The sequence below is a fragment of the Gallinula chloropus genome (assembly GCF_964237585.1).
Source record: "Gallinula chloropus genome assembly, chromosome: 4".
NCBI lineage: Eukaryota > Metazoa > Chordata > Aves > Gruiformes > Rallidae > Gallinula > Gallinula chloropus.
In genome coordinates this window covers 42588667-42600693 of record NC_140088.1, presented here as the reverse complement: position 1 = coordinate 42600693, position 12027 = coordinate 42588667, and the positions used below count along the sequence as shown (strand labels likewise).

The window sequence follows — 12027 nt, the reverse complement described above, 5'->3', positions numbered from 1 at the left end:
ACAACAGCATATCCCCCTCCCCCCTACTCTCCCATTGATGTATTTTTGATGGATTTTACTCTATTACTATCCAAGAGTTAATTTCTATTTGCCTGAGTTTTATATAAAGAGCAATTTTGGTAATTCTTATTTTTTTCTGGATTTTCTCACCTGGAAAGAGGCAAACCAGAAACCCATGACATACCATCAGCTACTTGTCTTCCAACTTGCAGGTATATGAATACAAAAACAGTTTCTGCCAATTCTGCCTGGTCATAAAGGAGCAAATTACAAGTTCTGTTGCACTCATCTTACACTTTCCAAACATCCCCTAAAGACAGCTAATAAAAAGATTACTTTTAACATCTAAATACCAGCCTCCAATCTTTGCACATATGCCTTGCTTTGATATGCTTTGAGGAACTTTGGAAGACTTTAGCTTACACTGTATGTAGTTTTCATCTACAGTAAGCAAATTTCATGGGGCTATCCTCCAGCTGTTGTTCATTGAGGGTTTAATTTGTTTTTAAACACACACTTCAGTCATCTAGCAATTTAAAAATCGGGTTTTGTAATTTTAGTCCACTCCAACTTTACGCTGGGTTGCAAAGTCATTTTCATACAAAGTGAAACACTTGTTAGCAAGGAGGACATTTTCTCAGTGTCAACATCCAACTCTACACTTAAACTTCAGATTAATTTTGTTAACAACCAAGATGTCTTCTATGTGCTCATCCCACTCTCTCACTGCAATCCAACTTGTGATTGGCTCCATTAATGAAAACTGCAGATACCCTTTCTAGTTCTCATTCATTTCACAGTCTGGTAAAAACCACTCAAGTATTCCAGGTAAAGACATGTCAAGCCTGCATACGTTTTATATTGGTAAAAAAGGGTGCAGCTACACTGCCTTTAGCCATTTATGCAATCACAGTGTTTGACTTCTCTATATTCTATATCATGCCCTTATAATTATAATTGAAACTGAACACTGGAACCCATCTCCCTAAACGTATCCATTCAGCATTTAATTTATACTCCATAAGCAGGATTACTATTCTGTTGGCATTCTAGATAATATCTAAGAGACAAGTTTTTTAACATTTTCTTTGTCATTGTTTCCCTTAAGACTATGTCATTCTAGTCCATTTCCTGCTCTTTAGAATAATAATCCTCCTTTGAACTCATAAACAGTATTAGATAATATTTTATTATTGGTGGATACTACTACCCAGAACTCATGTAACATATCAGTGTCTTAAGAAAGGCATAAAAATACCTCATTCACATTTAGTGTGAATTGTTACTACTATCTTAGGATATTTTTGTTTTTTTATTTATACTTCCCTCTTACCCAAATTTGAAAAAAGTATTTTGTCTTAGCATCTTTTAGTTAAAATAGTCCTTATGCAACACTCTGCTCAAAAAAAACCAAACCCAAAAACCAAAAACACCCCAAACAAACAAAAAAAATCATCACCAAAAAACCCCACCTTCATTTCGAGAATGCCTTTATCCCACTGAGTCAACATTTTAACCTGTGATCAGTCCATGCCAAATCTAACACAATTAGCCAAAGGGATGGCTTTTCAGCATTACATTTCATCACAAGTCCCAGTTCAACTGTTCTCTAATTGCACTTTCTCTCACTGATTAGTTTTCGGTATCACATCAGAGCCCTAGGAATTCTTCACTGCTTTTTGCCACCTCTGAAATTCATCAGTAGATATGATGACTACGGTAGCCACCCATAGCTAGAGCTGTCACCTTTTGTTTATTAAAAAATCTCTGGAAAAACCTGTATTGCTTTTGTTCCCTTGTTATCAACTCAAATATGAACCGTCTCCATTCAGAATCAGACTTTCTTTTTTTTATGTTTTCAAGCTTGAAGGCTGTTAAAGAGCATAGGAAAAAAAAGTAATGCTACAGTTGTGTAACCTGCGTAATAAGAGGCTCTAAAGAACTTCTCATTGTTCTCCTCTCGTTAGGAATACACAATGGTAGAACACCTACTACATCTCTAGATTGCCTCGGCGTTAATGGTTATAAAGGATCTGTGAAACACTGTTTCCTGCCTTTTAGAAACGCTGACTGAATTTACTCAACTTCGCTTTCCCATAACATTTCAAAAACCTTGTTCAATATCTCTATAAGGGGAAGCCATTAATGTCAAGAGCATGCACTGTATGCATACCAAGGAAGGTTCTTGCATTTCTTAAATCCTGTCTGTATTCTCCCCAGCTGGGGTTTTGGAGGTGAGAAAGGAATAAAATGCTATCTTAGTTCATATTGGGCTTTTCCTGGCTCATCTGGCAAATAAAGGCCACCTCATATTTTGGCTGGAATGCAAAGAAATAAACTGAGTGTGTTCTTCTCACATTTAGCAATCTTAATTCAACACTTAATATAGCAAAATATTCTAATTCATTCTTATTCATCACAACAGTCAGGAATGCACACTGATCATGACAACCACGCTTATGTCCTGACTAAACTGAGAGGGACCTAAGCATTCACTTAAATATCAATCTATCCATGGTCAATCTACTCATAGGAGCCATCACTTATTCCCAAGCCAGCAGAATGGGAAAAAAAATGCAAGCATCTGATTTTTATTAATTCTTTGGTGTGAAATGGATTATAAGGCTCCTTTAGAATACCTACACAGATGGCAAAACCACCCATGGATACAGAATCTCAGCCACGGGTGGAAGCTGGCAGAGGGCACACATTCCAACTGCCCAGGTGAAAATAACTGAATTACCCAGACTCCAGAATATTCAGCAAAGTCTTATCTGAGACAGTCAGCTCCTCTCTAAATATAAGGAATGGCTTAAAATAGAATCATCACATCCGAGCAAGCAGGCAATTGGAGAGGATTTGACAGAAGCATGGAAAATCTTAAATAGTTCTGATAATCTAAACTAATTTCAGGCCAACACAAATGACAAGGCAAGTGAGCATGAATTAAAATTACAGATAAACACATTCAGAACAGATGTCAGAAACCATTTTCCTCACACATAACACATACACACAGAGTGATAAATGTGCACAACAGCCCTTCAAAGTCATTCAAGACATTCAAGATACAATTAGATACTACCGACAGGGAAATTAAATATTGAAGAGTGTGTTTAGATTTTTGATGGGCCTAATGACCTCTGTTCCTTCCCCAAAAAATTCTGATAACATTACTCCCTTCCTTTATCAAGGCTGCTGAAATGTTTGCTCCAATTTTTCTTAAGAATGTATTTGTATTTTTCTACTTCTGACTGTAGATTAATAAATCTACTAAGACAGTTATGAAAGAGATCAGATTTCATGCTAGCAGACATAAAGCTATCACTTCTGCAGCATCAGGAACGGCACAACTGGCTAGGACTTAGTGATCCCAAGTCATATCATCTAAAATGAAACATCAACTCCACATTGGGACACCTGAACATTACTCTTATTATGCCACCCTTCTCAACATCTCAGGTTCCAGTTCCCAGAGTCTGCCTTTCCAGAGCAGCATGATAAGTTGTTCTGTGCTGTCATCCTTTTTTTTTTTTTTTATGTTGCTAAAATATTTGGTAAAGTGGTTTAATTACCAATTGAAGAATGCAAGAACTCTCTCAAGACTACAGTTGCAATCAATATATCCAGATCTATTCCTGTTTTTTTATTATAGGCAAGACTAGCATGCACCTCATTTTTCTGAGTTTCCTTACAGCATCTGTAATGCTTTCTGTACTTCTTCCAATATCCCTAGCTGTTCACTTCAAAAAAACCTGTAAACCCCCTGTTCTTTTACTGTTCAAGAAGCTACCCTTCAGCAATCCACTTTTCACTGTTTCCCATCTCAGAGGCTTCTAAAAAGAACACTGACAATGCTTTCATTAATAGCATTAGCAATGTTCAAAAGGTCCAAGGTTATTTCAACCTCAACATCTATGCTATTGTTATAATTTAACCCCACAGTTACTACATAAATGTGCAAAGTAAATCTGAGAGACAACTCACAGGAAGAGTCATAAAATTTGCACTAGCAATTATGCCCTTTCATGATCTGAATCAGTTTTTAATGAGTCATGAGCAACAAAGCACTTTGAACAGCAGTTTTTACGCCTTCAGAGACTGTGGTCCCAGAACTCAGTGGTCTGACATAAAACAGTAACTTCGTTAACTCTTTCAAGCTGCTATATCAATGCAGACCTTATTACATACTCCTTGTTTGTGTTCATTAGAATAATGGTACTGCACAGCCTAACAAGCCCATAAAGATTTTTCCCCTCCCCCCAGATATAAAGCTCTTCTAAACCCTGAGAAACAATTATGCTTAGAAATAAACTAATTCATATTTATCAACCTCCATTAAATCTTAATAGAACTAAAACCCTGAAATAACTTCTACCTCTCAGCAATGAGTGAGAAACATTGGATTTCTGCAAAACCCAGTTTCACAGCTAGACAGGGAGATGTGGGAAACACACTAAGTGAAGAGCCTTCTCATCCTCTAATCTAAAGAATCAAACCCTCCTTAAAACAAAGTGACACAAGTAAGGGTGGCAAAAGCACCATTTTGACATTTAAATGCTGTTCCCTGCCATAAAATGCACACTTCAGCTCACCGGTAGGATCCTCCAATTCCTGCTAACCAGCATCAGCAGTCAATCTAACTTCATCAGCCAAACCTTATTACAGGTCAGCAAATAAAAATTACTTTCTCCAGATATCACACAGCTCCCACTACCACTTCATTTTCTTATGCTCTCTCTTTTAAGGAGAGCACAACTGATTCTGTGAAGGCTTGTTAAGGCTACTCTTACATACTAAAATTCTGAGCATAGCAACATAAAATTCTCTCATGAAACTTTATTTGGATCACTCATTCCAGAAAAAAATCCACTCTTTCAAAATTATACACTATCTTTGGCAAGGAGAAAAACAGCTAAAGGGAACAATAAACCACTTTTATGACACTGTATTTTGTATTAGATTTGTCCCTGGACTATAAAAAATGCAGCAGGCATGCTGTAAGAAAAATGACTGATTTTCAAAAAAGTAGTAAAAAAAAAATTTATTACAGAATGATTTTTTGTAAAATTGGGAAATTAACTACAATTTCTGTAAGCCTAAAAGAGAGCTTAATAATTCCACATTGTCCTGCTGGAAAGTATAACATAGCCACATAGTATAAGCAGACATTTATATCAAGGCACACAGATGAAGGGCAAAACTAAGTACATGCTACAGAACAGTCAAGGATAGATCCTATTTACAGATCTGATGAGACCCATTTTTGCACTCAGGTACACCAAATCACAAAAATAAGCTGTCATTGTACAGCAGAGTTCTTCCATAGTACGCCTGCCTTGTCGTACAGCTTGTACAATCATTTTACTGAAATCTAGATATTAGCTTTTAGCAACAGATTAGCTTTTGCTATACTATCAACTCATGTAGCAAACCTAAAGAAGAAAAGGTATTATTTGCTGCCTTCACTTTTCTGACCATTTACAAACAATAATAACTATCCAGGAATCTCACCAGCTGAGTACATTACAGTATTCAACTCAATCCTTTGCTGACTCACAATTTCCATCACCATAAACACCAGAGATTTATTTTTTTCCTTGCATACCCTATTTTATTTTAGGCACTTATTATTCTGATTGATATTACAGAGATCCCTGCAGAGGGGAGAGTCTTATACCACAGCATCAAGAAGTTTCCGCATTTCTCCATATTTCTCTGTTGATCCCTCACATTTATCCTTTCATTAAATGGAAATTCCTTTGCTGCAGTGAGAAGAGCACAAGCTGCAGGCCTCCTACTCCTGCCTAATTCAGAAAAAGCATTCTATAATGCTACAAAACATTCATTTCAGTACAAGTTTGCTGTTTCCACAACTAGATGCTAAAGAAAGCACAAACTGATGCAAAAACAGAACTTACCAGTTGCTACTATGCACTGATAAAGTTCACACAGAATTACTGCTCTCATTTAACATTACTATTAAATGCTTACTAATTATCCTGTTGGCTAACTACAGGCCTGGCTGAGTCCCGATGCTAAGAATGATCCGTATCATACATATGATGTGAAATTTGCATATCACGTGCAATTGATCCGTATGTGCTCCAAATAAATACCCTGATTACTCAGGACTATATTTACTACAGTATTTCTTCTTCACTGCTTTTGCTTGGACAACAAAAGCTGAATGCAGTCTCTGTAAGAGGTCACTAATGTAAAACAGGGAAGCACTCTATCCTTTCCCAGTAAAGGATGTGTTGGCACAGGACAGGACTTTGGCCTGCTTGTCATATCAGAGAGCACCTGTTTGATGATGAAACCCATACCAAATGTGGATTTATTAGAGAATATCAATTTTTAACACCAGTGTTCTGCATATGACAAAATTATATAGTACCATTTTAGGTTGCGTGCAACTGAAGCAAAAATGTCAAGCAACACATATTCTACTTCAAGATATAAAAAAGCCATCTAAGAGTGCCAGCTTCAATTTCTGCCTTTGTAAAGTTGACAAACTTAATCATATCTTTAAGCATGATTTTCAAAAGAATTTTAAAAAGCAAAGATGAAATATGCAAGTAGGTGGTAGTGTTTTAGCAGTCAGCTAAAGCAGAACTGAAGTGGAAGTTTAATTTATCAATTTGAAAGCATCATGCATCAGAATACATAGGAAGCAAAAGTACAAGTCACCTAGAGAAGTCATCCTAGAGGATCATCACATAAGTGTACATATTCATGCTATTTTATAAATAATAAAAACAGGTTTGGGATTAGTATCTCAAAAGAGTATCTGTCATTAACAATGATACAGAACCGAATAATTACAGAACTTATCTTTCATCAACTTTGAAGCTTTCAGATTTCTAATGCTTTTAAGTAATGAAGATAATTTTTTCAGCACTGTACTACATCAAACTGGGCCATCTGTTAAGAAGTATCATTAAGACATGGAGCCCTCTGAGGGACAAAGAAGCAACATTTACTGCTTGCTTAAATAGCTACAGATGTTTCTAGAAACTGGTACCAAAAAATACTGTGTATATTCCCAGACTCTGATCCAGCAAGCAGCCTACAAAAAAGCTGGCTCCTGCAATCACATGCCTATTAGTGCAAGTTCAAGGCCTGAGTAAATATTTAACCATTCACGTTTATTAATTAATATTTACTGGCTAAAGGAGAGATTCAGAGACCCTTCCCTGGCATCTGCAATGACACCAGAGGAATTTACACACAGGCAAGAGAAGCAGTGCATCAAGCACCAAGAAACATCTCAGCCTGTGTATGTCTAATGCTCATTTGGCAAGCCCCTCACTTCAAATTTCTGAGGGACACCACTAAAAGTCCTACCCTGAGAGACCAGGTTCCCCTTAAGCTCAGCTGAGACTCAGCCCCAAAGGAAAGGTGTGGAACAAAGATACAACACAGATGTACACGGGGAACGACTTTCCTAACACCTTTCACTGAACAGCTCGCTGACTGCAACACAGTAAGACAGCTTGAGTTGTCCATCCCTGACACACCTGCATTTTTCATACTTCAGGTGATTTCCTCAACTACGACCTGCCTAAAAGTACACAACCAGGATTCACTGAGGCCAAAAGGGAGCAAGGAAATGGAACCTGCATCTCCAACCCCCACTGGAAGGAGAAGAAATGGGGCTCTGAGCTATAGGGTTATTTTTTTCATATTTATTCTGTAGTTGTCCAGCTTAACTCACGAGTCCTGAGAGTAGTCAAATCCAAACCAACATCAAAACATCCAAACTGCAATCACACTAATTGTTGTGATTTTAAAATAGAGAACTTCAAAATATTTTTCCAAACTCCTGTATGTTCAATGCAGTTGCAAGTTTAAGCAACACCAAATATCTCCTTTTCAAACATAGCTTCTTAAAAATGGGAATTTTCAGAGACACTGGGCCCTTTCTCCCCCAGCTCTTAAATTTCTCCCTCTCCTCCTCTAATTCAAAGCAGTTACAGCTTTATATCTGGTTAGGAATATCACAGACTGGTTTTACAAGAAGGGTAATTATAGACTCAGGTTTATAGAGGTACCTAATACCTCATTAAAAAGTAACTGTTCCTTCCAGTGTATCCTCCCATTGAATCACCAACTTATACTCACGGAATCACAAAACAGCAGGGGTTGGAAGGGACCTCCGGAAACCAACCCCCTGGCTAGAGCAGGATCACCTAGAGCAGGTCACAGGACAGCATCCAGGTGAGTTTTGAATAGCTCCAGAGAAGGAGACTCCACAGCCTCTCTGGGGAGCCTGTTCCAGTGCTCTGTCACCCTCCAAGTAAAGAAGTTGTTCCTTATGTTCAGACAGAACTTTCTCTGTTCCAGTTTGTTCCCATTCCTTCCTGTCCTGTCACTAGACACCACTGAGAAGAGTCAGGCCACTTCCTCAAGTCTAGCACCTTCCTCTAGACATCCACTCTTTAGATCATTTAAATCCCCTCTCTGTTTCTCTTCTCAGACTGAACAGCTCCAGCTCTCTCAGCCTTTCCTCATAAGTGAAGTGGTCCAGTCCATTCATCATCTTTGTAGCCCTTCAATTCCCTCCAAGCATGTATAGTCTCTGGCTTACCTCTACAAACACTGCAACACTGGTTTTCTGGAAGAACATGATCTTTTTCTGAGCAGTTCAAGGGTGGACAAGTCTCTGTTACTTTCACTAAAACTCCGTTCTGAAAAACAAACAAAATATTTAAAAATTACATTGATGAAACATGTGCAATGACAAGGAACACAGATTTTCAAACTATAACTCCAGTAATCTCTAATAACACCAGTAAATTGGCAGAAAACAAGTTCATTCTTTACACCATAACATTGAATCTAAAGCAATCCACATGGACATTTCAAAGATGAAAGAGGGAGAGAGGAGAAAAGAAGGAGCTTAAGCTTGGAATTCTAAAGTAGTTTTTCCAAATATGTTGTCTCCAAGTAGTTGCTTGCCTTCCCAATATATAAAGGAATGAAAGAACTTTACTCCAGGTTTTTGCTCAAGACAGTCTTTCTGCTTTATGCAAGTCTGAGTTTTATGCCTCTTATTTTATATTGTACATAATGCATTGATAAGTTATCCAGCTAAAACAAACACAGCAAATAGAAGACCAACATTTGCAAGTGTCATGTGTTGCTCTGCTGTGTCCAGTTAAAAGGGTCTGTTCTTTAGAATTACTGATCGCTTCATTTCCAAAAATTAGGCCCTTCAAATGTATGACAAAAGAGAAATCCCATCTCAAGGCATCAATACAGAAATATTTACATATAAAACATAAATCAAGGTCAAGATATTTCTATGGTTTTTATTTCTGCTAGGTTTAGAATAAGACTATGCATAGGAGATCTAGTTCCTGGTAGAAATTCTCAAAAATGAAACTTTCTGGTAAGATTTTAATCCAATTTTACTCCATCTTTTTTCCCATCCAGGAAATCAACTTCATTATATCTCCAGACCAAACAGCTGTCTTGCTCTTCAGCTACTTGTTTCTTAGTATCTTGTCCCAGAAATAGCCTCCTATTCTCCCTTACCCCACTCTACCCTTCCCCATGGCACAATAACTTCTTCAGCACCCTTTCTGCAGTTCTGCCATCACTGCGAACTGGCAAGTGGAGTAGAAACTAACAACCAGGATTTGTGCTCAGTAAGACATACAGTAACTATCCCACAGGACTGTCCACCATCAGTAATCCCATTTTCCAAAGGGCTGTGAAAATCCACTGAGAAAGCAGGCAGCCTGCTATAATGCCAGTACACCTTTTTAACATGAATCTAAGTCCCCAGTCCTCCCAAAATATTTTTACCAATGTCTCAGATGGTGGAATGCAAAGATGGAATGAGAATTTCTGCTTTCTTCAAAGAAATAAATTGCACTTTCTGGCTATCATGATCTCAGAGAAAAGCCTGGAAATATGATCCAAACACATCTAGTACTAAAAAAAGCCAGAAAAAAGGATACCAAAAAAAGACAAAATGTGTTATTAAAGCCACCATTCTCATAATCTAAGGGATCAGATGTGTGACTTTGTACATAAAATAGTGAAAATACCTATGTGTCTACCATGTATGAATAAACACTCCTGAACAGAGACAGCCTTGCTAGCCAGAAGCTTGCTTTCTTATCTATGAGACACTGTGCTCATGAAAGACCAGCTCACGTGCCAGAACCAGCACAGGTAAAACCCTCGCCAGCCACACGGATCCAGCCGCCCTGCTCCAGGCTCCACAATGAGCTCTCACTGTAGCAGAAACGGCTGCTGAGTCTACAAGGAGCCAACAATACACAGGGTTCTTGGCAGCTGGCAGGCCTAGGGAAGGCAGAACTGACTGTTCCACCACGACTGCTAACGACTGCCCTCGAGATAGCCACTGTAAGGCTAAGTGAGGCCAAGCCATTTTTCTTGCTTCCCAATTGTCTTTACTGGCACGTTGCATCAGTCGCTGTCATGAAAAATTATATTTAAAATCAGGGTTTGCTGGGGTTTGTGGTTGGGTTTTTTGGTTCTGTGGTGTGGGTCCCTACAGTATCACATAGAGCACACTGCACTGAAGCAAGTGCCCACACAAGAGCAGTGAAGTTAATGGAGGTATTAGGTCTCCTTCTGATCTCACTTCCGTAAGTGAAAGGGAGGAATCCCACACGGTTGCCTCTGCTACTGCAGCAGCAAAGGTGATAAAAGAACCAGACACACAGAGCCGTCATTTACCATCATGTTATCAAACTACCAGCTGGAAAAGCCCTGGCTAAAATGCATCGCCTAAGCAAGCTCAGTCAAGACAGCTGCGCAGAAAGGGTAGAGTACATCAACGTGTGGACAAAGGACGTTGGCTGACAACAAATCTGGTCAAAAAGATGGCAAGAAATCAAGAACTTGCATAAAAAGTCAGATCAGTGATCAAGGCAAGTAAAAAAAGCTAAAGACAAATTCAACCAAGCTCACACCTCCTTTTTTGAATCATAATGTGATTTAAAGAACCCGCAAATTGAGAATTCCATTATTTTAACAACAGTAAGATTTTATTTCCCCTAAAGTTTCCTATTTCCTGCAGAACTTGCATCTTTTGAAAAAAATTGAACACATTTGTAATTAAGTTTTCAAACAAAGTATTTTCATGTTGAGTATTCTTTGACTTAAAATCAATTCGTTATAAACTAGTATGGATTCAACCCTAAGAATTATCATCATTAGATTTCAGGTTTTATCCACTGAGCTAGTTCACACTTCAGAGTTATTGCTTCAGGCAGCCTTAGGAAAGCTACTAACATTTTATACTCAATTCACATATATAGTCATAGAATCTGGACAGAAAGAGATGTCAAAAAGACATTCATCTGCAATAATAGGTCATGCTCCAGCTGTGACATATAATCCACAAAGAATGATATTTGGAATCAAAGTTTCACAACAAGATAATTAAATTTCTTGTAATTACAAAGGTAAGTGCATAAAGGATTGGCTATAAGCCTAATCAGTCACACGCCGTGAAAATCTAAACCACAAACAGCTCATCTCAAACAATCAGCTTTGGAAAATATCAGCTAGATTTCAGATAAGGTTATTTTACTTGCTTTGTTGTTGTTTGGCTTGGTTTCTTTTCCCTTGTTTTAGCTGTTATTGATCAGCCTTTCAGGAAAAAGTTCAAAATAGCATCCTTAGCTGTCACTCTGGGGAACCACATGGTTCCTTATCTTTATGAAAAAAACTTTTCAATCAAGCTTCCTGAAAGTCAGTGGAGCCCTGCCCATCTCTCTAGTATCTGTATAGCACTCTGACTGCCTGCCTCCCACATGAAGAGGAATCTACTCCTGTACCTTCTAATGTCAAGCACGTTGTCTATTCTATGATACTATGAAGAGGCATCATGTCATTCACAGGCATTAACCAAGAAGTCAACTGATCAGTACTAAACTCCTGATCCAACAAAAGTTTAGAATTCTTGCCACTGATGTAAAGTGAGCCACATCCCTACATGGCTGAAATAATCACTTATTGAAGGCAGAAAGGTGCCATTTT

General features: G+C 38.1%; 1 protein-coding gene across 1 annotated transcript in view; it reads right to left on the bottom strand.

Annotated features, from left to right (window-relative positions):
* The window catches only part of NELL1 (neural EGFL like 1), a gene marked incomplete at both ends in the record, with an annotated part of 287941 nt that overhangs the window by 198403 nt on the left and 77511 nt on the right, over positions 1 to 12027 (bottom strand). The window contains one exon of the mRNA XM_084263433.1: positions 8594 to 8693. Coding sequence (XP_084119559.1) covers positions 8594 to 8693 — 100 coding nt within the window. The remainder of the gene's footprint in view (positions 1 to 8593; positions 8694 to 12027) is intronic.